This window comes from Semicossyphus pulcher, unplaced genomic scaffold (genome assembly GCF_022749685.1).
Source record: "Semicossyphus pulcher isolate SPU_LCO1_2020_fin unplaced genomic scaffold, fSemPul1.0.p SCAF_6, whole genome shotgun sequence".
Lineage (NCBI taxonomy): Eukaryota > Metazoa > Chordata > Actinopteri > Labriformes > Labridae > Semicossyphus > Semicossyphus pulcher.
In genome coordinates, this window is record NW_027211737.1 from 23,536,268 (window position 1) to 23,564,187 (window position 27,920).

The following is a 27,920-nucleotide window of genomic DNA, read 5'->3' on the forward strand; positions in this document are numbered from 1 at the left end:
GTTATAGCTGACGAATATAAAGTAGTTAAGCACCCTAAACTGAAGGCAGGCACATGCTTCTTCCGTTACAAATATGAAACAGACACAACCCCCTCTTGATTTGCCATCTGCAGAAGGGGGCTGCTGTCAGAGAACCTGGCAACCCCATAGCTCATACCGACCACAACTACTGTATAAACAAGCGGAGCACCTTCACCGGTCTGCTAAAGCTAGGCTAACCAACTTTCTCTCTCAGTATGTGTTAAAATTTATCTCATAACATGTATGAAAGTATTTTTCTGATAGCAATACAACTCCAGATAATATTGTCATGCGGTATAAATGTGTTTATAAGTTCTCCGTTTACTAATATTGGCATGGTAGCATGCTAGCTAGCTAACGGTAGCTTGCCAGTCAGATTGGCTGCAAACCTAACGGCTGTAACCGTCAGCAAACTGTCAACGGTACAAAGTAATGTTTGTGTTTTGATGCGACTTAAATGATGCAAACACATGTGGTCACAGTCATTTTTAACACTTTTATATGCATAAGTGGTTTGACTTTGAGGAGCTAACGTTAGCCAGGTTAACATAACAGGTAACTGAGCTGGGCAGAGGAGCAATAAAGTAGAGACACGTCCTTTTAAGGCTGCTGGAGGAGCCGTGCAAGATTTAGACACCACACATCTTTGACAACAAGAATATAAATTTAACAACATTAAAACTAAACCCTACACTTTGTTTTTTCATTTCAGGTCACTTAGTTCATCTGGGTCATCCAGTCCATTTGAAGTGCTCCCCTATAACCGAATCATTGATCATGACCTGACCAATGGATCCCTGCAGTGTCTGCTCAGATAAAGAGGGTCTGTTTTGCAGGTAGATCATGAATGACAAACTAGTCTTCCTGGGCCTGCTGTACTTTGTCCAGGGCATCCCCTATGGTCTCCAGTCTTCCCTGCTTCCAGTGTACCTGCGAGGAGCTGGTCATTCCCTCACCCGCATCGGCTTCACCAAGATCCTCTACTTCCCTTGGGTCCTCAAGGTGCTATGGGCCCCTTTGATAGACCGGGTTGGCACCAAGCGGCGCTGGCTGGTGGGGACAGTTTCTGGCCTGGCTCTGACATGCCTCTCCAGTGCAGCCCTGGCCCCAGAGGCACATATCTGGGGCGTAGCAGGAACCCTGTTGGCCATGAACTCCTTGGCCTCGGTCCAAGATATTGCTGTAGACGGAGCTGCGGTGGGGTTGCTGAAAGGTCGAGGGGAGCTGGGGCTGGGAAACACAGCCCAAGTGGTGGGCTATAAAGCTGGATCGGTGTTTGCAGGAGGTGGGCTGCTAGCTGTGATTGACGTGGCTGGATGGAGCTGGATGTTTATGCTGCTGACGTTTGTGTACGCCGGCGTGGCTCTGTTTGTGTGGGGGGCCCCTGTGCTGGACGATGAGGCTGTGAGGGGCCAGCAGGCAGATGGCAGCAGGAGGGGAGGGCAGGGAGCAGACGCTATGATGCCATGGAGGGTGTGGAGGAAGCTGCTGGCAGTGCCCGGAACCCCTTGGACAGTCCTGTATGTGCTAACATACAAACTAGGTGAGTCTGATTGACAAGCACTAACTCACAAATTTCTCAAATAGTACACTTTTCCTTACTTATATATTTGCTTCCTAGGCGTTATAATTACACTGATAATATATCTAAACTCATCATAATGAAAGTGAACTTTGTTGTAAGGGCTGTCTGTTATCTTTTAAACTAATTGTTTGGTCTCTAAAATTGCTCAAAAAAGTGATAAATGTCTGTCACAATTTTCAAAGTGATGCCTTCAAATATGTTTCATCCTGTCAAAATACAATCATTCAGTTTTCAATATTATAAAACAGAGAAAAGCAGGAAGCCCTCGTATTGGAGCGTCTGGAACCTGAGAATTGTATAATATTCCTATCGATAAATGACTGAAACCATTTATTAATTATTAAAATACTTGCAGCTCACTTGCAGGGAAGAAAAAGATTGGAAAGAAAAAACAGAAATTAATAAATGGGATCATTTCCAGCCCCTCTACCTACAAAGTAAACAGCTTTTAAAAAACATCCCCTGGAGCAGCGAAAACTTATATTTCCTGAAATGGTCCCTTTTGTTCCTCTGTAAACTTAGTTGTCTTTCTACCTTCATGCAGGGCCCTGAACTCACCACTAGATGTCTCTGTTGGTGTGTCTATGAAGGCTTAACTGAGGAGCAAATGTATTGAAGAAGTTTGGGAAGTTATCACTGCCTTACTGTTTAGTATGTCTTTGCAGGTTGTCTGTAAATTTGCAACTTCAGTCCCCGCTAAGACAACGCAGTCGTTTTTTTAATGTCACAGTCACAAAGTATCAACCTAAGGCACTTCAGCGAGAACACAATGAAGGTTTGAATACGTATTGAGTTCATGTAGACAGTTTTGTTTGTGAGCAAGTTCGTTCCAATGAGAAACAAATATTTTAAAGTAGTTTTGGATCCGTCAAGCTGGTGTGTGTGGGAGAGAGAGTAGATATGACCAGAGTTTGGTGTTTGGTAGCAGAAGGGGATTATGTAAGGATTAGAGTGTCTTTGTGTCTGTTGCGTTCAGAAACTGAAACGGAAGACGGAGCATCACGCCGATGTGTGTTTATGTGTGCGTGTATGTGGGTGGTGGGAATGTAATTGTCTCCTCCCATTTGCATAGTGTGTGCGCTTGAATGTATATGCCTTTGTTTTAAAATTGTGTGTGTGTGTGTTTTTGAGAGAGTGTTCAGGGTGGCTCAGTAATCGGATGAGCCCCAGCAGACGACACTACTAGACAAAATATGAAGGCTGGCTGGACCCCCTAATCTGTCTGGGGAGCAACCCCCCCAAACACTCTCTCTGTCACACTCACACACACTGATGCTCATGATTACAACAAGAATTAGTCAAAGTGTTTGCAGTGTTGTAGATTTATTAACAGCCTTGTAAACAGTGATCATTTCCTGTTATAGTCCTGCTAATGTCTCCCACATTTGCGGGAAAGCAGACTTGTGTAATATTTTTGGATTAGGCCGGGATGTGCCGCCATAATTGCCAATGTGAGACAGTATTGTTTTTGTTCAAGGGGTGTGTGGGTATGTTTGTGCGAGACCGGTGATCTGCCTGTCTGAACCCCCCCTGATTCACACACACACACACACACACACACACACACACACACACACACACACACATCCAAGCACAGACCCCTCTCCCTCGTCTATCCCTAATGAACTCTTAGTTTGTGCTGCTTCCAACACAGTGGCCAATCATTGTGGTTCAACTGTGACCCCTGTGCCATCAGAGTCCACAGGCATGATGGGAGAACTGTCTGGGTAGACGCAGCAGGGCCGGGCGGAGGGCAGGAGGGGGAGGAAAGAAGTGAGAGAAAATATAGAGGGGGAAATTAGAGGAGAGAGGTTCAAATGAGTTCCAAATGAGCTCAGATTTTAGATTACATTCAGACTCCAAGTTTTTATCACACATGAGGGAACAGGCTATTTACACTAGTGTTCAAACACAAGGCAAATAAAGCTGCTCTTCCTGCTCTTCCTGCCATTTTTAACAAAACCTTAAATGCTTTAAATGAACTATTCTTTTCTCAGTGTTTGAAATTAACGCATCCCTCTTGTAAGTGATGCACACATCAATACTGGAGATTAGATTATAGAGAGTCAGTAGCCCGGTGTGCTGATAAGAGACATGAGTGATGGTGAAAAGAGGTGGACCCTGATGGTGGCTCTCTCTGGGAACTGACCAGGTGGACGGAGGAACGGATGGTTGCACACGAAAAAAAGAAAGCTTTGTCCTTTTATTTCCCTTTAACCTTTTCCTCCAATTAGACATCTGCGATGATAAATAGTAAACTACACTCAGTTTCTAGTTTAGGTCTCACAATCTTGTGACTGAAAAACACCTCATGGGGTGCACGAGTTTGTTACTTAAGTTGAAAGTTTACAAAAGTGACGGTTGCATTGAAAGTAGGAAAAATAAATGCGGTTTATCAATTTTACATTCACATTTTTTACTGAACTTATTAAGCGTTATTAATTTAGGCTTTAAGAATGACACATATTTTTCAACATTAACATTTTAAAACCTCAAGAACCCCCTGCAGTTCACCAAAGTAGCCCAGGGTTACAACACCCCCATTCATGAGTCAGTCGTTTAAGGTGACCCGGAATACTCTGTCTCTAAAACTTGTCATGAAAGACAGAAGGGAAAGAGGTGTGGGTAAATCGTTTTTCATTAGGGCAGCACATTTCATGTGCATGCAGAGTCAGAAGGTGGGGCGGCTGAGGTCGTGAGGGTGAAATGAGGACTTAAGAAGAAGCTATATTTTCTGCGCATAGAGTATGAATACTGTAACATATATTCTATTATTGTTGGATTAAAAATACCTTAACCTGCAGTCCAGTCTGTAGAGGCAGTTGCATAGACATAAAGGCCAACAGAAGTAGATGACATTGGTTTGGGGGAGGTGAGGGATGTCGGAGAGATGAAGGGAGGTGGTAGAGTGTGAATGGGAGAGGAGATAAACTTGTAGAGGGAGTGGGGTGGGTGGGTGGGTGTGATTTTCCAGAGGGAAGGAGAAGGACTGCAGGGAGGGAGGCTGAAGGAGGAGATGAATTAATGAACAACCACCACATGGTGCCCTGAGAGAGGGAAAGAGCAAAGTGGCAGTAGAAAGAACAAATGTAACCAGCAGAGACGTAAAGGTGGAAGATCTTTCTAGATGTTTAAAGGTGCAGTCATCATTTTTGACCACATTAATTTCACATAATGAGGTAATCCAAGTACAAAGTTAGATTTTTAATGATCAAAAATCAGCGTTTGGCCTTTGTCAACTGATCAATTCAGCCTGTTTTGTTGTTTACTTCATCAAATAATTGATTTAAACAAACAGCAGTTAAACAAGCGGCCAATATTAGTTAACGGTAACAATCAACAACAGATTACTTTTTGCTCCACCAACTCAACTAGTCCCACAACTTAACTGAGTTATGCATGGGTACTGCTGCTGCCAATGAGGCAAAACAATACAGTCCTGTTCTTATAACCAGCTAACTGACAATAGTCGGTTGTTGTTTTTATTACAAGAAAACCTTTTAAAGGACTAATTTGAATTTATAAAGCAAAGGCAAGTTTCTGAAGCAGCCATTGAAACTTAATTGAACATAATAAGGATAGTGTATTTTCTCTAGGAACCTGTATGGAATATATAAATATTAAATAATGTCCCATAAATAAAAACACAGAACAAACAGGTGAACCCAGTGACCATCAGGTTTGGTGCAGTTGTGTTGTTTCTGCTTAGTTAGAGACTGTATTTTGTTCATGTTCATGAGCCCTGCAGGCCATGAAGAACTCCTTGACATCTATATTGATCTGCAGGGACTCCTGGTGCGTGTGTTTGCGTCTGTGTGTGTGTGTGTGTGTGTGTGTGTGTGTGTGTGTGTGTGTGTGGGTGAATAGACTAATATGCATAGGATATTGTAAAAGTGTGTATAATAGGGCTCTATTTACTGTTTGTTCTCAGGGAGCCTGAGGAGCTGAAAGGTGTGTGTGCATGTGTGTTCACATACACATTTGTATACATGTGTGTGAGTGTGTGTGCATGCTGTGCTCAAACATGTAGTATGTATGAACCTGTGTGTTTACCGTGCTCTCATCAGGGAGTGATATTGTGCATCTGCGGGGGGACGGAGTGTCCTCGGTGATCTCTCCTGCTCTGCCAGCTCTTTTGTGTAAGCCGCAGCACGGACGTCAGGATTTGACCCCTCTGTCCTCGTCGACCTCTCACCCTCCTCTCACCCTCCCTTCACCCTTCTCTCACCCTTATCCCTCTCTGATCCTTCTTGATACTACCACGACTCCCCCTCCCACCACACATAGGTGTTATGTGTAGATGAGTGAGTGTGTAGCTGCAACACAATATTAATATTCTTAAGATGAGGGATAATTTGTTGTAGTGTTTAACCAAAATTATACCTGTTTTCTCACTCAGATGTTGATACATTTTTTGTGCGTTTTGCACTGCTTAAAATGACAAACGTGTTCAGGCTGTTTTTTCAAGAGTTGTATCAGTTACTGAGCCACAGGCTGTTCGGCAAAACTCAAGGTTAAACTCTCTTCTTACTAATACTATACTTAAATAAAACAGAATATGGGTGTTGCCATACAGTTTAAGATACTAGCCATCCATCATCTTTACCGCTTATCTTGCTAAGGGTCGCCGGGGGCTGGAGCCAATCCCAGCTGCCATTGGGCAAGAGGCGGAGTACACCCAGGACTGATCAGCAGTCAATCACAGAGCGGACACATAGAGAGCGGCCCAATCCCAATCTCCACCCTAAAGCCCAAGCACTGAACCCTCACAGACTTTAATGATGTCAAGCGTGCAGTGCGTGAGTGCATGAGTCCGTGAGAGTTTGAGATCTGCATAAAAATGAGGAATGGGACACACTGTCATGGCATCACATGTTGCCTGGAAACAAGATGCGCTATTAAATAATTAGACCTCCAGTATGTATTTGTGTGTCTTATACCCCTATCCCACCTAAATTTAGCACGTTGACGAGAAGACCCACTTATAAATGCTGATTGTCTCTTTTCCCATTGCCAGTGGAGTATACTCCTTTCGACCTCTTTTCTTCTGCATCACTGTCTGACGTCACAAACTGGCCTGAAACAGGGTTAGTAAACAGTGAAGATTTTACGGTGGTTAGGTTTTTATTGTATCTATTACTCATTGCCAACAAATCAGGAACGATGTTCGAGCGCTGCCTGGACGGATAAGGGTGGAATTTATAGTTGAGTTGACAAGGAGTTGCAGAAGTTACCGACGGAGTATAGCATCGCGCAGGAAAGGGGTACGAGATTAGTGTATCAATGCCCATCGGAGCCGAAGCGATAATGACCCGCGTCTACTGCAGAGTCATTTGACCCGATTGTAGCCTTTCCCATTAAGCAAAACAGCCGAATGTTAGTGTTTTTTTTGACCAGTGGGAAAGCAGCTGTACATTACGGTGTTTACATATTTTAGCAAACTATCAAAAGTCAGAAAGGCCTTATTTTTAATCCTTTGCAAATATTTAACTTAAAAAAATAAACATCTCTAAGAGCATGCTATAAATAACCACATAATGATGAACTACATGTTGTCACTTACATGTAAATGTATTTACGGTTCCATGCTCGCTTTGTTCACATTTAGGGTTTTTTTGTTCAAACTTTATTTAATACTACTTCAATAAAGGAACATTTGTTTACATTTAGTTGGGGGCTGGGCAATCACGTTTGTATATGTCACCAAGTTGGCTATGAACTCTGGGTAACAACGAAAGTAATGTGGACTCACAGAAAGTCCACAATTGGGCGCATCAGAGCCATCACACACTGGATGATTTGACAGTGTGACAGCACTAACCTCTCACACACTTACCGGGAACACGCCTCAAAGTCTGTGAGTCCCTGAGTGTGGAGATTGGGATTTGGCCACAGACAACCTTTCACGCTCACACTCACACCTACGGGCATTTTAGAGTCACCAATGAAGGTAACGAGCATGTCTTTGGACTGTTGGAGGAAGCCAGAGTACCTGGAGGGAACCCACACATGCACGGGGAGAACATGCAAACTCTACACAGAGAGGCCCCCTATGTCCAAAACAGGATTCGAACCAGGAACCTTCTAGCTGTTAGGCGACAGCACTAACTGCTACACTGCTCCATTCCATGTGAAACCTAATGTACATTTTTCAGTACTTATTTGTAACTTCAATTATTTATAGCTAAATAAGCAAAAAAACTAAGTTCAGTTAAAGGAGCAGTTCGCCCCTGGAAAAAGTCACTGTCAGTCAAAGCTGGTGTTCTCTGTCATCGATAGAAGCAATAATATTTGAAATCGGCGCCATAGCTGTGGAGAAAGTTGTACAAACAGCTTGTGGTTTCGCCCATTCTACATTCCTACATCACCCAGCGTGCATTGCGCTCTTCCCTCTGAAAGGAAGGGCCCAGCGAGAGACGCTGGAGTGAAATACTACCATTTTTGCTGCAGTCAACGATCAGATCTGAAATACAACGAGAATATACCGATGGATCGTCTAAAAAATCTTCAGGTCTGCAGTCTACATTTCAAACCTGACGATTTTGAATGAGACATGACATCGGAGGCGGGCGTCCTAGATTTAGGAAGTGTAGTTTATCGAGCTCCCTGGCCTCCACTAGATGACGCGTTTTACATAGTCTGGCGGAGGTTTTCCAGGGCCCACTGGAGAAGCGGATAGCGTCCTCCAAAGGCACAGAGCAAAATTGCATTTTTTTTCCTACATAATGGCATTAGCTCCCCATGATCGCATGATAGGACTGAGGTTTAAAAACATGCTTATTATTAAGTTAGAAAGTAACACTTACTGTGTCAGAGTGATTAGGTTTGATTCTCATTTCTGTGTGATGTAATGTTGTCTTCTGAAAACAACACATCTCAAAAGTGTCAAACTTGAAAAACACAGCAAATATCCCACACGTCAGCGAGGTTAACAGGAGAACAGCTTCTTGTGTCGGTTATGGAAAGTTTAATGACTGTAGTGATTGTGTTAGTTACGTTTCCTCTTGCCGTTCCTCCTCCACTCTGCTAATCCGGAACAGATCGGCTGCAGGAGCCGTATTTGTCAACAGAGCTGTCAATCATGACGTTACACCCACTTTTTATAGTCCTGTTTTCAGCTTAATATTCATTTTATATATCATTCAACAGTTTTTTTAAACAGTTAATTTAGCTCCTAAAGAAAACCAAGAAAAGGCATTTAGTCCTTCCCTTAAAAACAAGTTTATGGTTCTCATTGAATAATAACAATATGCGACACAACCCCACCACTGTTATCAGATTTTGAAAAAAAATCTAAAATATATGTGACATCACTTTTTTTACTAAGAAAAAGTGTAAGAAATTAATTACAGAAATGAAGCAACAAAAATCAAATGCAAAATAAAAAAAAAGTTCAAACTTTAACAGGAAAGTGTTTCTTCTTGTAACACTTACATACATTATATGTTTAGGGCCTGTGATATTAGACAGTTTAGTTTCTTTCTGTGTCTTTGTGTCAGGGAGCAGGGTCTGCAGTAGTGGCTTTATGTTACCATGAAGCACCTTTAGATAAACAGTTAACAGAAAACAGCCCCTCCTTTCTTCCTTCTGTCACTTTCCCTTTTAGTGTTAAACAGTCGGGTCTTATTGTGCTGTCTGCCTCTAATGTAAACATAAACACACAGCCTGCCATCTCTCCTCTGTTTCCTCTTCACTAACCTCCTAACAACGTCTCTGTTCATCTGCCTCCCCCTCCTCTTCCTCTGTCTTTAGCTGTCTCCATCCCTCGCTGCTCTCCTCTCTCTCCACTCTTGTTTAACTCACATCATCTTATTTTTAATGTTTAAATAAATGCATCATGATTGTCATTTTCCGCACCACATCTCATTTTAGTGTGCGCCTCTCCTTCCCCTTATGACCTTCTGCTGTTTCTCCCCCTTTTCTTTCTTTCTCCTTTTTCTCATCACTGACTTTCCTCTTCTTTCTCTTTCTCTCCCCCCTTCTCCCTTGTTCCAGCCCTCTCCTCTTCCCCTTCTCTCTGCCTGTGTAATCTGTGCGGATGTCTAATGAAATCCCTGCTGAAATGGACAATTGTTGCTTTGAGAATATTTATAGAAAGGAATAATCAGCGTGGTTGTGTTTGTCTGCATGCCCTACCCCCATCCCCGCTCTTTAAAGAAATAATTAGTTGAAGGCAGGACTGTGAACGCTCGGAGCTTTGAGCTAAACAACAGGCAGACAGGATCGGGAGCACAGAACCGTGGGTAAACAACCCAGGCATCATGGGTACTGCTGCTGCCAATGTTTACTTTATTCTGACTAATATGCTTACCGCACAGTGGATGCAGCTTGAGACAGTTCAGCAGAACAGAGACAGAGATTAAACTGAGAGTAAAGCTCAGAGAGGGTGTGAGTGAACCAATGAAGCCCCCTGTGTCTGTGTGAAGTCTAACTAATGTAATGTTATATAATATAAATGATATGATATAAGAGCTACTTTTTATTTTCAGTCGACTAAATTACTGTAACAGTGTCTTTACAGGTCTCCCTATAAATCAATCAGACGACTGCAGCGGATTCAGAGCCCCTGCTGCTACACAATGGCTAACACTGGCTCCCTGTCAGAGAAGAGATTTCAATATACTAATGTTGGTTTTTAAAGCGCTGAATGGTTTAGGGCCAAAATGCATTTGTGATCTCCTGATACAGTACGAACCATCCAGACCACTCAGGTCGACAGGCTTTCTGTCCCCAGAGTCAGAGCCAAACTTGGAGGAGCAGCGTTCAGTTTGTTTGTTTCGTATATCTGCAACAAGCTCCCAGAAAAATGCAGGTCCACTGAAACACTCAGTTCTGTTAGGAGCTGTTTAAAGCTGCCTTTATTAAACTATTCTAATAAATGTATTTAATAACTTCTCACTAGGGCTGAACGATTTTGAAAAAATATCTCATTATGCGATTATTTTGAAAATTTCTATATGATTAGCGATATTAGAGGGAATGATCATTTTTACATCATCATTCTCATTTTCACTGAAAAACATACTAAATTATTATGGAGTGATTTTTGCAGGGACATTTGATACTTAGGTCAGTGTGTGATGTATCGGCCAGAACATAACATCTTAAATTAAAATGTTTTTTTGACACACATTTCGACTTTAACAAATACTGTGCCTCCTGTGATTTCAAAATTGCAGGAGGTCTTATTGCAATCTCGATAACTTTTCAAGTCCCTACTACCTACTGGTAAGTATAACACTTAAGGGTTCGCATCCGAAACTATAAGAAAAAGGTTTGAGTCCTCTGTCCCTACTATATTTGGGTTGGAGTCCCTCTGTGAGCACTACCACTGCGCAACTGTCCTATTATATTTTACCTTCTGTTTGAGCTGTTCTTATGTTATCTTGTCTTGGTTTTTTAATGGCTTGTTTTAATTATTTTAAATGCCCTCTTACAAAGACTTACTTTTGCCCTTTGTCATGAGGATTTTGAAGTCTTGTGTGAAGCACTTTGAATGGCCTTGTTGCTGAAAGATGCTATATACCTGCCTTTCTTTAAGTCTGTCATCCTGGGTTTGACTACTTTACTGTTTTTTGCAGTGGAATCTACATACGTTTCTATAATGTAACTTAATTAAATCTAATTTTATATTACATATAATTTTGAGTATAATATTCTAAAAAATAAAAATCACTTAATATCCAATGAATATGGGTGTAACTCAAAAGTTTCATCATGATTCATCACAATATAAAACTGAACAAAAGAAACGATGCTAACTTGATTTATCGCCATGTTTCTGTTTAAGATGCCAGTTTATTTTGTGTACTTTATCTCGTAATGGCATACTTTGCACGTTGAATCTGCTTGCCTGTTGACACATCTTTTTTCCCAAAATCCAAAATATTTCCACACAGCTCATTTATTTCTGAGAGGGGAGTAAATATTCGAGCCTGACTGTTATATTGGTCAACAAATATCATTAGGCTATTTCTTGGCAGCTTTCTATTATCTACCTGGTGCTTGGATGAAAACGGTGGCACAGTTTTGCCATGGGAATTTCAAAATAAGAGTAACCTAGAGGTGGAGATATTGATCTATTTTTTTCACATCTTTCTAAAGACAGTTAAATACCAGCGATGTAGATAATACATTAATCATTTCCCAAGCAAAAATGCTGAACATGTGCCTGGTCCAGTTTCTTAAATGTAGAGGTAAAAAAAGAGCTTAAGGGTTGTTACTGCTGGTTAGACAAATCATGGTTAATCCTGAAAATAAATGGCACATTTATCAATGATGATAATGATTTATTTGTAGCCCTAATTGAATCCTTCACCTTTAAATTGATTTATTGATCTATATTGATGTTTCATTACACCCTACTAACTACATGCTGTTCAGTACCTCTACTGTGGTATAAAGACCTCAGGTTGACTTGCATGGTAATTCTGTCTCCTCGTATCTCTTGCTCTTACTTTAGTATCTATGAACGAGTAGTCTGTCAGATAGGTAGATATGTTTTGCAACAACCTATGTTTAACTAATTAAATGTACTCGGTCTTATAACGTGACCTCAGTCGTCCCTGTCTGTGTTAACTACGTGTAATTTTCTAACAGTGAAACGTGAGTGACAGAAGCGAGAGAAGAGTGAATCCATGTTTCCTTCCCCACGTTTCTGCTGGGTTGTCACGCTGCCGTTACAGCGGTGACACTCCGGTTCTGCTGCTGCACTCCCTATCACTGGGAGCCTCTCAGCTTTCTCTTATTATTATTTTTTTTATTCCAGTCTGTTTCATCTGCCTTTTTTTCTCTCCTCTTTCTCTATTTTTGTTTGTCTCCTGGCTGACTGAGTGAGTGAGTCGTCGGTTGTGTTGTGTCGTCTTTGACAGCAGTCTGGGAGCCGAGCTGTCACTCACGCAGCTCCTTGGTCCCACTGTCTTTCTGAAGTCAGTCTCCATTAATATAATAATGGCGTATAGTCGGCGCCACTGAATATTTTACTGTAATGTTCAGCAGAACATTACCCCCACACTGAACGGCTCACAGAGAAAGTCTGACTGCCTGACAGAAACTTTTTATTTTGACTGAAAGGTCTTTGTGAGGTCTGTTTCATCTGTGCAAGTTTCTGTGTTTTTGTTGTGTTTTCCTTTTTGTGCTTTAGGAAAAGAGCTAGGCCCCCGTTTGATAAAGTGACTGAGGGTATTCTTTTTCTTGTCAGGCATCTATTATTGACACTTTCCAGGAATAGGCCTAGGTGCGCGGCGTGTTGGTGTGCTGTATTTGATTCTGCAGTTGTCATCTCGGGGAAAGCATTTCGTTCAGTCTTGCAGGCTAAACAGTTTGGTAAAACATCCTCATCGTGTTAGACTGTGATTGGAGGAGGCGTGTGTATTCAGGAGGTGTCTCACATATTTACTGTAGGTGAAAAATATTAATGCTTAGTCATACATACATAAAACATTGTGTATTGATTATATATTTTCTTTGCAGCACCTAATTCTGCTTCAATATGTCTGAATAGAAACTCATCCCTGTTTCTTCCTTCCTCCCTTTCCTCCTGATCGTCCCTCCCTGTCCCGTCACTGTGCACGCAGGTGAGCAGGGTGCAGTCACCATGTTTCCTCTTTTCCTGCTGGACCATCACATGACCGCCCGGGAACTCGGCTTCTGGAACGGCGTCATCGCCATGGGCTTCTCCATCTGTGGGTCGTCCCTGGGAGGCCTGCTGCTCGCTCAGTTCAGGTAAGCTTCTTCAACATCATTATTTGGGCTATCAATGGCTACGATGAGGCTGTCTCGGCACTCAAAACTTAAAAGACCAAGGCACTTTGCGCACTTTGAAAATCCAGAGTTATGCATGTAACTAAAGTGGATGATAAGTCTGGATCACTGACAGTCAGAAGTTGTTGACGTTTTAAATCTTGATGAAAAGTTTCTGTAGGAGACAAGTGCTGGGTGTCAGGCCCCTTAATCATATCCAGGTATTAACAATAGTCTGTGCCAATTAGAAAGTTAGAAATAGAAACCCCAGTTTCAATTCATCTAATTATTGATGAATCTATTCGTTATTTTCTTAGTAAATCAGTTGATCTAAAACATAGATAATTTAGAAATGTGAAGAAATCCTGAAAAATACCAGTCACTCTTTCCTAGAACCAAAGGTGACATCTTTAAATATCTTGTTTTTAATAATATAAATATTTGCCTTGAAGAAGCTAGAACCAAGTAATCAAAGGTATCTTTTCTCTCGACCTCTAAACCTTAAATGATCGCCTGATTATCAAAAAAATGTTGTTTATATTGATCAACAAATGAATAAATCAACTAATCATTTCACTTGTAACAGTCACATGTGAATGTGTCTCGTGGTCCTGAGCTGGCCCTCATGCTCTCAGGTGATTTAAGATAAGATTTGTGGGGTCTACCGACTCATTTTGTTATAAGAAAAAAATCAGTATGAATCAGCATAAAAAGGTTAGGGATACTACCGATATGAGAAAACTCGTGTGCGATTACATATCTCAATAATGCTGTGAAGGTTCTCAGTCTTCCAAGTCATGGTAATTCTGAGCTTAATCCAAAAGGCAACTGGACGTGGTGGAAGTTCTTGAAGACGTTTCACCTCTCCTCTGAAGAAGCCTTTCAGATGAGAGGTGAAACACAAGCACCAGATGGACATGTATCTTTCTGCCTCACACTCTCATCCCATCAGATTTTACACCACCACCATCATCTTCATCGTCCTCCTCCTCTTCCTCCAAGCTTTTTGTGTACCCTGACTCCTTCTTACCTGCAGCCTTCTTCCTTCTCCCTTACCTCATCCTCCTCACTCTGTGCCCGTTCTTCCAGTTTTTATTGTCTTCACAGGCTCCTGTGTGTGTGTGTGGTGTTTCTTTCTGCCTGTCTGCCTGTGTGTGTACAGTAATTTAAGTAAACATAGCCTTGTTTGAGAGCTCAGGGACCCCCTGTGTCTGGTGTGTGGTGTGAGAACAGCATGAGCAGCAAATCCATCACACACTCTCCTGAGCGCGCATACACACACACACATACACTGACTCTCAAACACACACACACACACACGCACCCCTCAGGGTTTGATCGCAGAGACAACGTGCTGTAGTTGAATTTAATTCTCAGATTTACTGACAGATACTGAGATGTTTCTGATACATACATCAAACTGGCTGTGTTACTGTGAGCAGTATTATATGTATTATGGTAGTATTGATCAAAGTCTTATAAAGCCAGCTGGTTCAAATAGCAATAGTGATGATAATGTTTATATATACATTTCTATAGCATGAAGAATCCAGTGTGTGATTTCTGCTTGTATATAACCTTTACATGTTTCCCCCTCAGCACATTGACACTGCGCCATTCGACCGTCGTTGCATAAGGTTATACGTCTGCTTATACTAGGATCACTTCATACCACAACTCCGCCTATGGCCAGTGTGATGTAATGAGAACTATAAATAACAGCATCGCCTTTGTGGAGGATAGTATGTTGGTTCTGACACCATACATTACTGCTCTCTTAAAGACCCCCACCCTTAAAAATAAATTGTGTCCATGTGGTCTTTTTGCAACAAGAAATATCAAAGGGCTAAAAAAAGCAGTCAATGGTCATGGCTGAACATTATAAACACTGCAGTCTACAGATCTCACAAACACAGACTCAGACAGACATGGTTTTATACGTTTAATATCAAAGGCACAATGACACGTATCAGACGAGACGCTGGGTGTTGCTGCGCATAATTTCTTTTGCGAGTAAAGGATTATGGGAAACTAAATGAAGCCAAAGGTTTACAGTTACATCCACGTCATTTTAGGGCATGAAGGGATTTAGTTTCATGGACAAACTTCCTAACTTAATATAGGTGTAGGCTTTAACAAGAAATCCAAAGTGATTCCTCCCTTCGATCCATGTTTGGGAAATGCTTTGCTATGTAGCCAAATCTGTGCATAATTACAAGGGCCCAAATACACTGATTTTAAAAGGATAAAATTTGCCAATTACCAATATGGCGGCAAATACAGCGAATTTTTGAGCTGGAATAAAAATAGACCTTTTTGATGTAGATTTTGCTCAGACATGACATGCGAGGTACTGAAAGGGCTGCTTTGTTAAACATTTTTTTACTTTTATTTTTATAGCATTTTCAATATAAGAAACAACAGAGGTACAAGGGTGAGGTCAGCTAACATCACATACCCATACTCAGGCACAGATGTCCTATCAGTACTGCTAAGACCAAAAATAAAAGTAAAACAAATAACCTTTTTAAAAGAATATTTTACTTTTATTTAACATTTATTAAAGTAATTGTAGTGTGGACCAATGTATGCTACCTGTTTAGCAGAGCTCTGATGCGGTGCTTCATGTACTACAGGCAGTGCTGCGAGTATTGTAAACTATGGAGCTGGAGTGCACTGTGGTATATACTTGTAATATAGTTTTATAATCCCCATTGCTTTCTGCATTCAATGTTGTGTTTTAACAAAAAAAATCATACTGGCGCCTGTCAGATACTGATAGATCTTTAAAGGGGAAAATCATCCTGCAGAGCTCTAATAATTACAATAAAATCCTGAATATAAGTGAAGTCTGTTTTTGGTGGTATTCCAGAGAGAGGAACAGATTTTCTAAAGCTATTACTTAATAAAAACAGGTATACAAGTTATTTCAACACTATTTCAATTTATTTTCATTTGAAACACATTCATAACTCACTCAAATTACAACCTACCATCTGTTTTCACCATGTCGAGTTTGCTATCCTGCTAGCTACCGGTGATTGTGTTGAGCTCAGCCTACAATAATGTGGATTGTTATTATAGAGCCATCGTCTGGGTAAAATACCGTAAGACAATAAAATACCTCTCTCTGCATTTTATACTGGTAAATTGGTGATTAAGAAAAAAATGTGATAAAAGTACGTCGATAAGGTTTTATGGGTTAAAAAAAGTAATCATGTCAGATACAGAGAGATCTCTGAAAGGACAAAATCATCCTGGGGAGCTCTAATAATGACATCAGAGGTTCAGCATTAGTTGGGATACACACCATCAGTCAATGAAGATGTGAAGTTGAGCTCTTTCTGTTGGTATATGTGTTTGTTCTGCCTGATATTGTGTGCTTGCCCGTCAGACGACGTGTATCAGCTGCTCTGTCTGATCTTTTTGTCCTTGAGCGGCTCCCAGGTTTTCTCCTCTTGTAAAGTGACATAAGCGAACACAGAGGAACCTCCACAGGCAACATTTCAGTTGAGGGGAAAATGCTTCAAAAGACGTCATTGTCACACTCTTTCAGCCTTTTACTCTTTTCTCTACTGCTCACTTTTAAAGGTGTCGGTAACTAAAGGAAGGAAAGTGTTCACACGCTGACAAAGACAGAAAACAGTCATCTCAGCGACTTCAGGTGTGGATAGAAAATTACTGGTTTAAAATGGATAAATCTTGTTGTTATACGATTCAGTGCTGGACACTCCTTCCCTATCTCTTCCCGTCACACACACACACAAACACACTCAGTGGTGTCCAGCAGGCTGTGGTCCCACCTCTAAAAGCTCAGTTGGAAGGTTTATCCTCGGCACCATCAGAAACGGCTGAGTGGTCAGTGAATGACCCCCTTTACAACTGCCACCAGCAACCTGAGAGCACGGCTATTCTTATCTGGGCTCGGCCCGTGTGAGGTGGCAGCCAGGCAGGTTCTCTTTCTCACACACACACACACACACACACACACACACACACACAAACACACACACAGCATCTCCTGAGAGTGCGTGATATGAAAGGCTGTCATTGAGACGGGAGGTAAAGGAGCAGCACAGAGAAGAATGTCTTTAGCATGTGAATGACGCTGGATTAGTTTTCCAGCAGAGGTAAGAGGTAAGGAGAGGCTGGCCGGAGGGGGGAGAGAGGGTGAGGGGAGATAATACACAGACGGGGGGAGTGCGAGAGAAAGAAGGATGAGGATAACTTCTAAAGAAATGTAAAAAGTGGTATAAAAACATTTAGTTAGTTAAACCATCATGGATGAAACGATTAGTCAAATAATCGATCAGTCAGATCACAGACCGTTTAATCAGCAACAATTTGGATTCATCGTCTGTTTTTGTTCAAGCAAAAAGGCCAAAGTGTTAATGATTTCAGCTTCTAAAATTTGAGAATCCATTGCTTCTCCATGTTTTCATTCTAATCATATCTAATGTTTTATATGATGAATTATTAGTTGAGGAAAAAACCTGCTGGTTAATCAATGATGAAAATAGTCGTCAGTTAGAGTATAAAACTACCGTTATTGCAAACACCTCTACCTCACAGCCTGAAGCAGGATCGACTATTCAGATCAAAAGTAAAGCGAAGTTCACCCCTACAAGTATGTCTGCAAAATGAACGGCGTCATTTCTTGGTTCATTAAGTCCCCCGGAGGAGCGCCTGTTCATCTGTTTTTGGTGAGTCTCAGATTCACTGTAAATAGTCAGTTACACAGAGGCTGCTCTCTGGCTGACTACTGTGGTATGAACCTGAAAAAGAAACCTGTTTTCTTGTGATTGACTTTAATTAATGGGTCTTAAGTTTTCCAAAATAACAACATCATGATGCAGATTAGTAAAATAAAAAAAAAGGAGCAATGTCAGGTCGGTCCTCAAGAGGAGAAAAAAACTACTTAAAATGCTTGTTTGTTGAACGGAGGTCGGATCGATCATTTCTGGTGCATTCATCGAAGTCGGGAAATCTGAACACTGAAAGGCTTTCGTGACGCTGCGCCAAACAAATTGTTAGCTGAACTTGCTGCAGATGTGTGTTTATAGAGATTAATAAGCTGCTGATGCTTTTGCTCTCCACACGGACTGTTTTTCCTGCATACATGGCAGCCTGCTGATACATGATTGGTCAATACAACTCAGACTACAAACGTACTACAAACTGAAACCTGAACACTTCCTGTACTATAATCCAGTTGCGCGCCTGCAGATTCTACATTGTTATTAAGAATATGTAGATAGAGAATACTTTTAAGCATAAGAGAAAATCTGATTTTTAAACTGTTATTTATCTCTGTGTAATCTACAGTCTTCTTTCTCTCTGTATGTATTATTTAAAGGCTTAAAGAGTTCAATCTATGCAACAGAACTATAATAGCAAACATCACATACATTCACATACAGCTGTTAAAAAGTTATAATAATGTTTATATATTTTACTGCCCTGGTGTCAGTACTGTACTGTGTATTGTTAGTGTCCAGGTTGTGTGGATGTTTTATGTATAGAGTAAGCGAGTGAGTCAGGAAGTGAACAGTAAGCAGGGTCAACCAGGGCGGTCTGGGCTTCATCAGGTTTACAACACGTGTGCCGGATCAGCGTGTGGACGCTGCTCAGCCAAATACTGACGATGAAGCAGGTTAGTTTCAATCTTGGCCTTCAAGGTTTCACAGTTTTACTCTGCTCACTTCTCCAACTAAACCAGATCTCCTGCCTCCTCCTCCTCCTCCTCTCAGCCTTTTTTACACATAAATAATTACATGCACAAAAAACATAAACAAACACACACACAGTCCTTTGAGTGGCAGGCATCCTCTGAGTGATTGGCATCGTTAATCCCTGATGTCACACAACAGTGTGAGTGCTTATGTACATGTGTTTGTGTGTGTGTGTGCGTTAACAGTGATTAATTATCCTCCTCATGCTGGGGATCTCCTTAGGTTATTGATTACGTCACGAAGCAAACCCACAGGGGGATGATTTTCTTGCACTAACAGGGAATCAATTAGTGTCTGGGGACTTGTTTACTTAAGCACGTGCACGCATGTTGCTGTGTGTGCGCGTGCGTGCATGAGTGTGTGTAATTGTGTGTGACATTAAAAGAAATGCAGAATATTTAAGTTTAATGATAGCAGCCTTAAGCCATTGTCACCACATGTCATGCTGCTCATCAATAACACGTTCGGTTGTTGAAGCTTTCTCTGATTCTTGTTGTTTTTCTTGGTCTCTCCTCAGCATCGGGGCTATGATGAGACGCGTGTTTGTGCTGAGAACCGTCAGCATGGTCTTCCAGAGCTCTCTGCTCACCGTACTGGAACCATCGCCACTCATGAAAGGTGATTAACACATATTAGCAGTTTTAATGATCTGATACGGTGCAGTTTGTGCATTTTGTTGGTGTTCTGGTGTAAACATGAGGATTTCAAGCAGATAAAAAAACCCTCTGTCCCACGTGTTCTTCATCACAGAAGTTACAGCGACTGTATATTCAGTGTTTTATTCTTGTCCATGAATAGTGTAAAGGAAGAGCACATGATGTTTATCTACATATGTAAACTTATCATAACCTGATCCCATAAACATTCGTCCTCATCTGACCTGCTAGGCTCTTGAATAAACATGCAGAACACACAGTATGAACATGCAGGAACATGTTAATACATGGCTTTAGGTAACTCATGTACTAAGTAAGTTTATGTGGATACATACATTGTTCCTAAAAATGTAAACAAGGATCACACAGGCTTAACTTACGAAGTTATAATAAGGTGAAGCGAGTTAGCTTTTCTTAAAAGAACATTTACATTGGAAATCAACAAGTCCACCCAAAGTGTCTCTGTGGTTGAGTGACCTGATGCATTTCAAACAGTTAGCAAAACTAAAATACAACTGAGAGAGTCCAAGGACACATTTCACTCCTATCTGGGATCTGATTTAACACATCTAGGTAAACTATGCCTGTACCACATACAGTCATGGCCAAAAATATTGGCACCCCTGCACTTCTGTCAGATAATGCACCACCAGGAAATTGTTGCAATAACATATGCTTTGGTATTCACATGTTTATTTCTTTTGTTTGCATTAGAACAACACAAAAAAGCCAAATCTGATATCATTCTACACAGAACTCCAAAAATGGACTGGAAAAAATTATTGGCACCTTTTCATAATTGTAAGAAATAATTGTATTTCAAGTGATCCTTTAATTTGTATTTAAACTCACCTGTGCAAGTGTCAGGTGCTGGCAATATAGAAGTCACACTTGCAGCCAGTTAAAATGGAGAAAAGTTGACCCGAGGATTTGAGAACCAAAATTGTTGAAAAGCACGGACAATCTCAAGGCTACAAGTCCATCTCCAGAGATCTCCAACAATGTTCTGGGAGAAGTGGTGCATTATCTGACAGAAGTGCCAATATTTTTGGCCATGACTGTAGGTTTCTTTACCTTAGATATCTACTCACATGATCACATTTTAAATGCACATATAACTAAAGTATCAGAAGGTCTTAATAAGAAGGTCCCTTAATAATTGTATGATTTCTTTCTTCACTAACATGGCTTTGTCTTGATTTGTATTTACAACAAGGTTTGGTTAAGGAACAGATTGGCTGCTCTGTTTTTCTGCACACTCCTCTCCACATGATTTTTTGTGAAGTGGTGACTGTGTACTTTTTTGCATATTAAAAAAATGTAAATATAGAGGTTAACATTCTTCCTGAGTCTGTTTGTCAATATTTCCAAATAAAACATAAAATGAGTATGTAGCACTCATTGAAACCAGCGTAACAATAAATTTAAACCCAACAATCAAACACACAACAAAGTATGAATAAAAGAGGTTTGAGGAATAAAAGATAAAACAATGGATGACTAAAAATTGATTAATAAAAAAACACGATGAAGCCTTTGGATACAAATAATTCTTCCAAAGTGATTTAAGAGGCTGATGACAGTCACTCTTGTTCCATCATGTTGTGGTTTTTCTCTTCAGTGTGTTCAGCCTGGGGATGTTTGTGACATGAAGACGCTGTGTTTTGTCCATTTTCAGATAGAATGTGTCTGCTGTGTTCTGTCAGCTGGCAGGTGTGTCATTTGATATTTAAGTTAGGTAACACTTTTCCAACAGGATTTTATCATATATACACAGCTCTGGAAAAATTATTAAGAGACCACCTCAAAAATATGTTCTTCTCTGGTTCTTCTATTTATAGCTTTGTGTAAAATAAACTTTGGTTGTATTTGCAAAAAAAGGACGACTGGTTAAGGAAACAAAAGATGTTTTTCAGATGTTGAATAACGCAAAGATAACAAGTTCATGTTCATGTTTAAACAACAGAAAGTTTTAACTCAGGAAGAAGTCAGAAGTCAATATTTGGTGGAATAACCTGGTTTTTAATTACAGCTTTCATGCGTCTTGGCCTGCTCTCCACCAGTCTGTCACACTGCTGTTGGCTGATGTTAGGCCACTCTTGGTGCAGCACGTCTTTGTTCGATGTCTTGTGACCATCCGTCCTGCTCTTGATCACATTCAGGAGGTTTTCAGTGGGGTTCAGATCTGGATTGGGCTGGCCATGACATGAAGAGAGATGCTGATTTAAGGGACATTTGGAGTGGTCTCTCAATTTGTTTACGGAGCTGTATATTTACCTTCAAATTGTTAAAGTTGAAAATCTTTCTTACGATACAATACAAAACGATACGATATGAAACAGTACGAAATGATACGATACAAAACGATACGATACGATAAGATGCAATACATGCCCCACGATAATATTACGATACAGCGATTCTGCAATAATTGATATATTTCAAGACAATCATCTAATGATAAATCATGATATCTGATTAACACCGCGAGAAGTCATGGAGTACAGACACGGTGAGTTAAAATTGCAGGGAAATTTGTTTATATTTGTAAATTGAAATATGGATATTTGGTCCCAGCCTATCGATGACTGTATTGCGAGTTATTGCATAATTGTATTGGAGTCAGGACGACGATATATTGCTGTATCGATATTTTGTCCCACCCCTAATTACTGCCTTTGTTCAACAGAGAGTTAGCTTAAAACTAATCGGGAAATCATCAGATTCCTGCAGCAGTCTTTCCAAACTTGAGTTGTGTTAAAGAAAACATCAAGAAACACATTTCTACCAAATAAAATGATCTGGTTTGTTTTTTATGTGAGAAAAGTTTTACCTCTTGAGGCTTATGACAATAATCAAGTTAATATTCAATAATCATCTATAGAGACAGAAATCCCTCTTTGGTTAAACTGCTCACAGCACAGACATTTTTCTCCCTGTGATGTGAAGATGAAAGAAGACATCTCTTCTTCTTAGAGGCAGCAGGTATTTTTTTTATGAGCATATTTGAAAGGTAAGAGGAGAAGTAGTTTTTTAAATGTTGGAATAATGGTGGCTATTTTCAGACAAGGACCCGGAGCGCTTTAATAGTGTTGTACTCATTTGTATTCACAAATAGAGACAGAAATGTTTGTGTAAAGAGTGAAAGAGGAGATTTCAAACCCTGCTGAACAGTAGGATTGACGGTGTGGGAAATAGGAAATGTCAGACGCAGTGTCCAAGAGAAGAGTGAGAGCTGCTGGCCTACAGTCGAAGCTTCTGAGCCAGACGTTCAGTATTAATAAAGAGAGTGTATGATGGAGAGGATATTGATAGACAGGTGCTCTTGCTCTCTCTCTAGAGGGCCATTCAGTTATTAATGTCTGAATGACACGTCTGATTCTGTTACTCAGCCAGTCGCAGAGCGTTTGGGATTCAGATCAGCGCCATTCATCTCCGTCGGAGTCGTCTGTTCCCCGATCAGGCCTCTCAGACTGAGAGTGGAGGCCTCTCCCCCGCCTGCGCTGTAAACCCAGAACAAAGATTGCAGAAAAACTCGACCAAAATCGAGAAAAAAATAAAACGGAAAAGATTTTTCAATATTACATGATAACCCTCCGCTTCCCCACTCCTCCAGTCTGATCAGTCGCTGTGACTCCATCAGTGTCGCTGACTGAAGAATCTTATTCAGGAAAAGCTCTGGCGGCTTGAGTGAATAATTCAGTGTTAGCGGGAGCAGAGACAGATAGGCTCTGTGGTTCCTCTGTGTTTCCCCAATAACACCGCTCTGCCACTTCCCCTCAGAGGATACACTACATGTGTTTTGGGGACGAGGGGGGGAGGAGGCACTTGAGCAGCTCACCGTTTCTCGCTGCTTTGTCTCCCTGCTTTGACTTCCACATAGAGCAGCAGAGTGAGAAGCGAAGCTGAGCGGTTAAACTGATGCTTCTTTTCCAGACAAACTTCCTGCGCTCAGTCGTGTTGTGCTTCATTACTGCTCGTGTGTGTTCGCTCCCTCAGGTATGGCCGTGCTGAGCATGAGCGTTCAACACTTCCTGGGCGGTCTCATCACCACGCTCACCTTCACTACCATGATGCACTGCACTCAGAGGGCCGAGGAAAGCATTCAGGTAAAACAGACTTCCACACACACCTCTATGTGGAGCCCCAGGCTGCTCTTATCCAACAATCTGACTCTCTCGTCAGTGTTTTTTAGCTGTAAGTGTCTCACTCTCGGCTGTTAGGTCATCTCCTGTAGCTCAACAAACAGACAACACAACCTTTTTCTCTTCCTTCCCTGTTTCCTCTCCTCTGTCTCTGATTAATTGTGCGGTTATATAATTTGAGGTCATTTCCTTTGAGGGAAATCCTAAGACCACACCTAGCGTCACCTATACCTGCCTCTCATCAGCTGTTTCCACCTGGAGAATACCAGACCTGCTCTCTATTCAGTCCTTTCCCCCCCCCTTGCTGGCTTTGTCCCCCCACCACCTCACTCTGAAGTCTTTGTCGTTCGCTCGTCCTTTAAACGCTCTCTTTTCCTCTCTGACTTTTTCCTCTCCTCTCTGGTTTTCTCCTCTTTGACATAACTCCTTTTGTCCCCGTCGTAACTGGGCCATCGGTGCCTGGAGGTGATAGCTGTTCACACAGCCATTCAGACGTCACTCCGTCAATCTCTCAAGGTGACAAATTATCATTTAAATTGCTGTCACTCTTAAAGAAGGAGAAGAAAGGGGGGGACAAATCACAGACTGGAGCACAATTATTAAGAGGTTACTCATATTAAAACAACAGAACCAATCACAACATGTGATGATGAGAGGCACGGCTCATTCGAGATCTTCTCATGACACATATACTGTTTAGTGTGTCTGTGTGTGATCAGCGTGTGTGAGAGCGCGCACACAGGAGGGGAGAGCATTAGCTCCCCTGTGCTCGGTGTGTGTACATGTGTGTGTTATTGAAGGTAGTGCTATCCGGTGGCAGAAAGCTGATAGTGTGAGTGCTTGTTAACGATCCCCAGGAGAAAGAAACCCAATCTGTTAAACAAGTTGCTCAGAATAAAGGCACTCCACTTAGCTGTGGTCACACAGAGCTCTGTAGCTCAGTGTGCAGACCACTGTTACAGCCGCCAGAGTTTAAACTCACCACAAGTTCCCCGACTCTCAGAGACTTCATCTCCGTTGAATAGCTTAGCTTTTACTAAGTTATTAAACAACTTAAAATGTCAGTCACATTGCTCTAAGTCCAAGATGTTGTCTTGAGTCTTGCTGCGACTGACCAACAGCACACAACAGAAAACTTTAGCTGAACAAGATTCAAGATGTTTATTGTCACTCCGGTTATTCAAGTGCATCATGTGAAATTCTAATGCTGGGAGGATCCATTTAAAAAAAAGGTAAATATTACTCTATATAAGAAAATAAAATATAATAACAAAAATAAAGGCAGCAGTACTAAAACAATTAAATATTAAATATAAAGTGGGGTGCTGGTTTAGCTCAGTGGGTAGAGCAGGCTCCCCATGTACAGAGGCTACAGTCCTCGACGCACTGATCGCTAAAAAATAACAAATAATTGTATTTCATAAATATGTACATTTTTCTAAATAAATACATTATAGTCAAAATACATGTTTTGTTTCATCACAAGGATTTAAACCAGAGTAAAGCTGCAAATCGTCACATTTTAGAAGCTTATGCCAGACAGGGTTTCTCTCTTTTACTTAAAAATCAACTCTTACAGTTAATTAACGATCATAGTAGTTTTCAAGCTACCAAGACATTTAAATCAACCTTGTAGCTCTACTTTTAAATTGTTTTAAAATGTTTATTTAACTCTAGAGGAGTTTCTGGTGAATAATGGAAACACAGAAGTTAAGGATCACATGTTTTAGCTGAGCAGTGAAGTCGGCGGCCTTTATACGGAGGCTGTAGTCCTCGTTGCGGCAGCCCCAGGTTCGACTCCAACCCTCGGCCCTTTGCCCCGTGTGCCCCACTCTGTCTTCCCCTGTTTCCAACACTACCCACTGTCCTCTCTCTCAATGAAGGCACAAAAGGGCTGAAAAAATCTTTGAAAAAAATGTTTGTCAATTTATTTGATGGAAGGATTAAAGGAATGTGTTAAAATGAAGCAAACAGCCTGAAAGCCCAATAAGTGAATTTTGTTAAAGTCTAGGTGTCACTAGAGTCCTTCTGTTGTGTTGAGTTACCTGTCTCACCTGAGTGCTGAGCTCTCCTGCACAGGGAGGAGGACTGTGGAGATTAGGTAATCTCTCTCCCTCTCTCCCTCTCTCTCTCTCTGTCCTGAGAGCCTTTAGGCTGGGATCAGATACTCCTCTACGTTTGGCCTTCATCCATCGTCTCTGGCCGTGATCTCACGCTTTCCCTTTCAGGCTTCCACTCTTTCTTTTTCTCCTGTATCGTTTCCTTGTGCACTTAGCGGCTTCATCCTAAATACCATTTCTCTTATCTGTCTTTAACTATTTTGTATATTATTCTGTATTTCAAACATTGACTGATAGGATGTGAAGATATGAAGTCAGCCTTTCTACCTATGTAACCTTCAACTTTCCTTTCCTTTTATTTACAGTGTGTCTTTATTCTCCAAACCCTCTTCTCCTTTTTCTCTCTTAACTTCCTCCTCTTTCTCTCTTTCCCATCATTCCTCCCTCCTCTCACCTCTCCTCCTCTCGTCCCCTCTCCTTCAGGCGACCCACTACAGTTTCCTGGCGACTCTGGAGGTGCTGGGGAAGCTGACGTTCAGCGCCCTGGCTGGAGGAGTGGTGGACTGGTTCGGTTTCCAAGTTGCCTTCCTCTTCTTCCTCACCCTCTCTGCTGGGACGGCGCTGCACGTGTGGACGGCGACCTTCACTGGCGCTCTGAGGGAACACCAGATCAAAGAGCCACCAAAGTGAGATCAGGATCAGGGGGAGCGGTCCTGAATCAGGGCGTCTGCAGGTGCTGAGAATGTGTTGGAATAACTTTAACCACCAGTATTCAGACTCCTCAGAAGTCCTTGAATATCTTTAAAAAATAGACGTCAGCGAATCATTTCAGTTTAGAGGAATGAATAAGTTTACGTTCTTGTTCTGCCATTTCTTAAGGAGAAATCAGCCATGCTTTAAGTACTCTTATTACAGAGTGTTTCTTTTATCATTGCACTGCAAAAACTGGCCTTACTTTTTTTTAATTTTGCATTGAAATTGTAAAGTCTTAATATTTACAGTAGCTTAAAGACACTTGCAGATGCTGTGTAGATTAGGGTGAGCACATTTATACTGCTGTATCGAGACAGGCCGGGATCGTAGCATCCAATCAGAGCGATGGACTCGTGTGTGCTGGGCAAATATACTCGAAGCTGTTTTTTCTCATCTGAGCCATTTCAGTGTTTAAATAAGCCAGCAATAAGAGCTGCAGCCAAAAGCAATACCGCTACTTAGTGATGCTTGTTCCATCATATTGTACTGTATAAACATGTCGGTCATTCTCATGAGTTTTATGGTTTACAGTTACAAACGAATGATTCTCTACTACCTCGTATCAGCACTGTACGACGTGGCGGACACGAGGTGAATGTACAGAAGCTGCAGCAAGTAGAGTCCACACTCATTCACACACAGCGTGCTACCTAAGCTACGACAGGTTCTACTTACTACGCCTGTTTCATTTTAGAAAGTGAATAAATCTGTTAAATAAGGAGCTTTTATTCTGTTTATTTAAGCACAGATTTTCAAAATAAAATCAATTTCCCGTTGACAGCTTCCTTCCTCAGCCTCCCACATCGCATGGTGCCATCTTAGTCAAAGAATCAGACACTTAAATAACTCTATTATAATATCTCCGCTCTCCATAACACTTGAAAGACCAATTACAGAGGCAAATTGCAGTTTAAGTGAACATTGTTTCACTTGTTTATGTTTAATATGCACTGTAATAAACACTGCAACTCTCCATGGTACTGAAGACGATAAAAAGGGATTCTCTCTCGGAGCTTAATGTGTGAATGAAACAGCGGCGCAGAATGTTTTCTGTCTCTAGGCTCCACAGGAGAATGTATGAATAGAAATAATGTCTTAAAACTGATAATTGTATTAATGTGGAGACAGGCGGGTAACATAAGGATGGGTTTCTTTACATAAAGCAGCAAATCCAGCCAAATAAGAAGGGACGTCATACCACATCATCACTGTCTCATCCCTGTAGC

General features: G+C 41.2%; 1 protein-coding gene across 1 annotated transcript; it reads left to right on the plus strand.

Annotated features, from left to right (window-relative positions):
- The first annotated feature begins 163 nt into the window (after nt 1-163).
- mfsd3 (major facilitator superfamily domain containing 3) lies at nt 164-27,920 on the plus strand. Its single transcript, XM_069683365.1, has 6 exons — nt 164-234; nt 734-1,564; nt 13,183-13,330; nt 19,598-19,698; nt 23,736-23,845; nt 26,425-27,920. The coding sequence occupies exons 2-6, from the start codon at nt 865-867 to the stop codon at nt 26,629-26,631; spliced, it is 1,266 nt and encodes a 421-aa protein (XP_069539466.1). The 5' UTR covers nt 164-234; nt 734-864; the 3' UTR covers nt 26,632-27,920.

Excerpts from the sequence above, each read along its gene's own strand:
- mfsd3 (XM_069683365.1), top strand. The coding sequence starts at position 865 with ATGAATGACAAACTAGTCTTCCTGGGCCTGCTGTACTTTGTCCAGGGC. Across the intron at positions 13,331-19,597 it reads CTGCTGCTCGCTCAGTTCAG|CATCGGGGCTATGATGAGAC; the intron begins GTAAGCTTCTTC and ends GTCTCTCCTCAG. Across the intron at positions 23,846-26,424 it reads GGGCCGAGGAAAGCATTCAG|GCGACCCACTACAGTTTCCT; the intron begins GTAAAACAGACT and ends CCTCTCCTTCAG.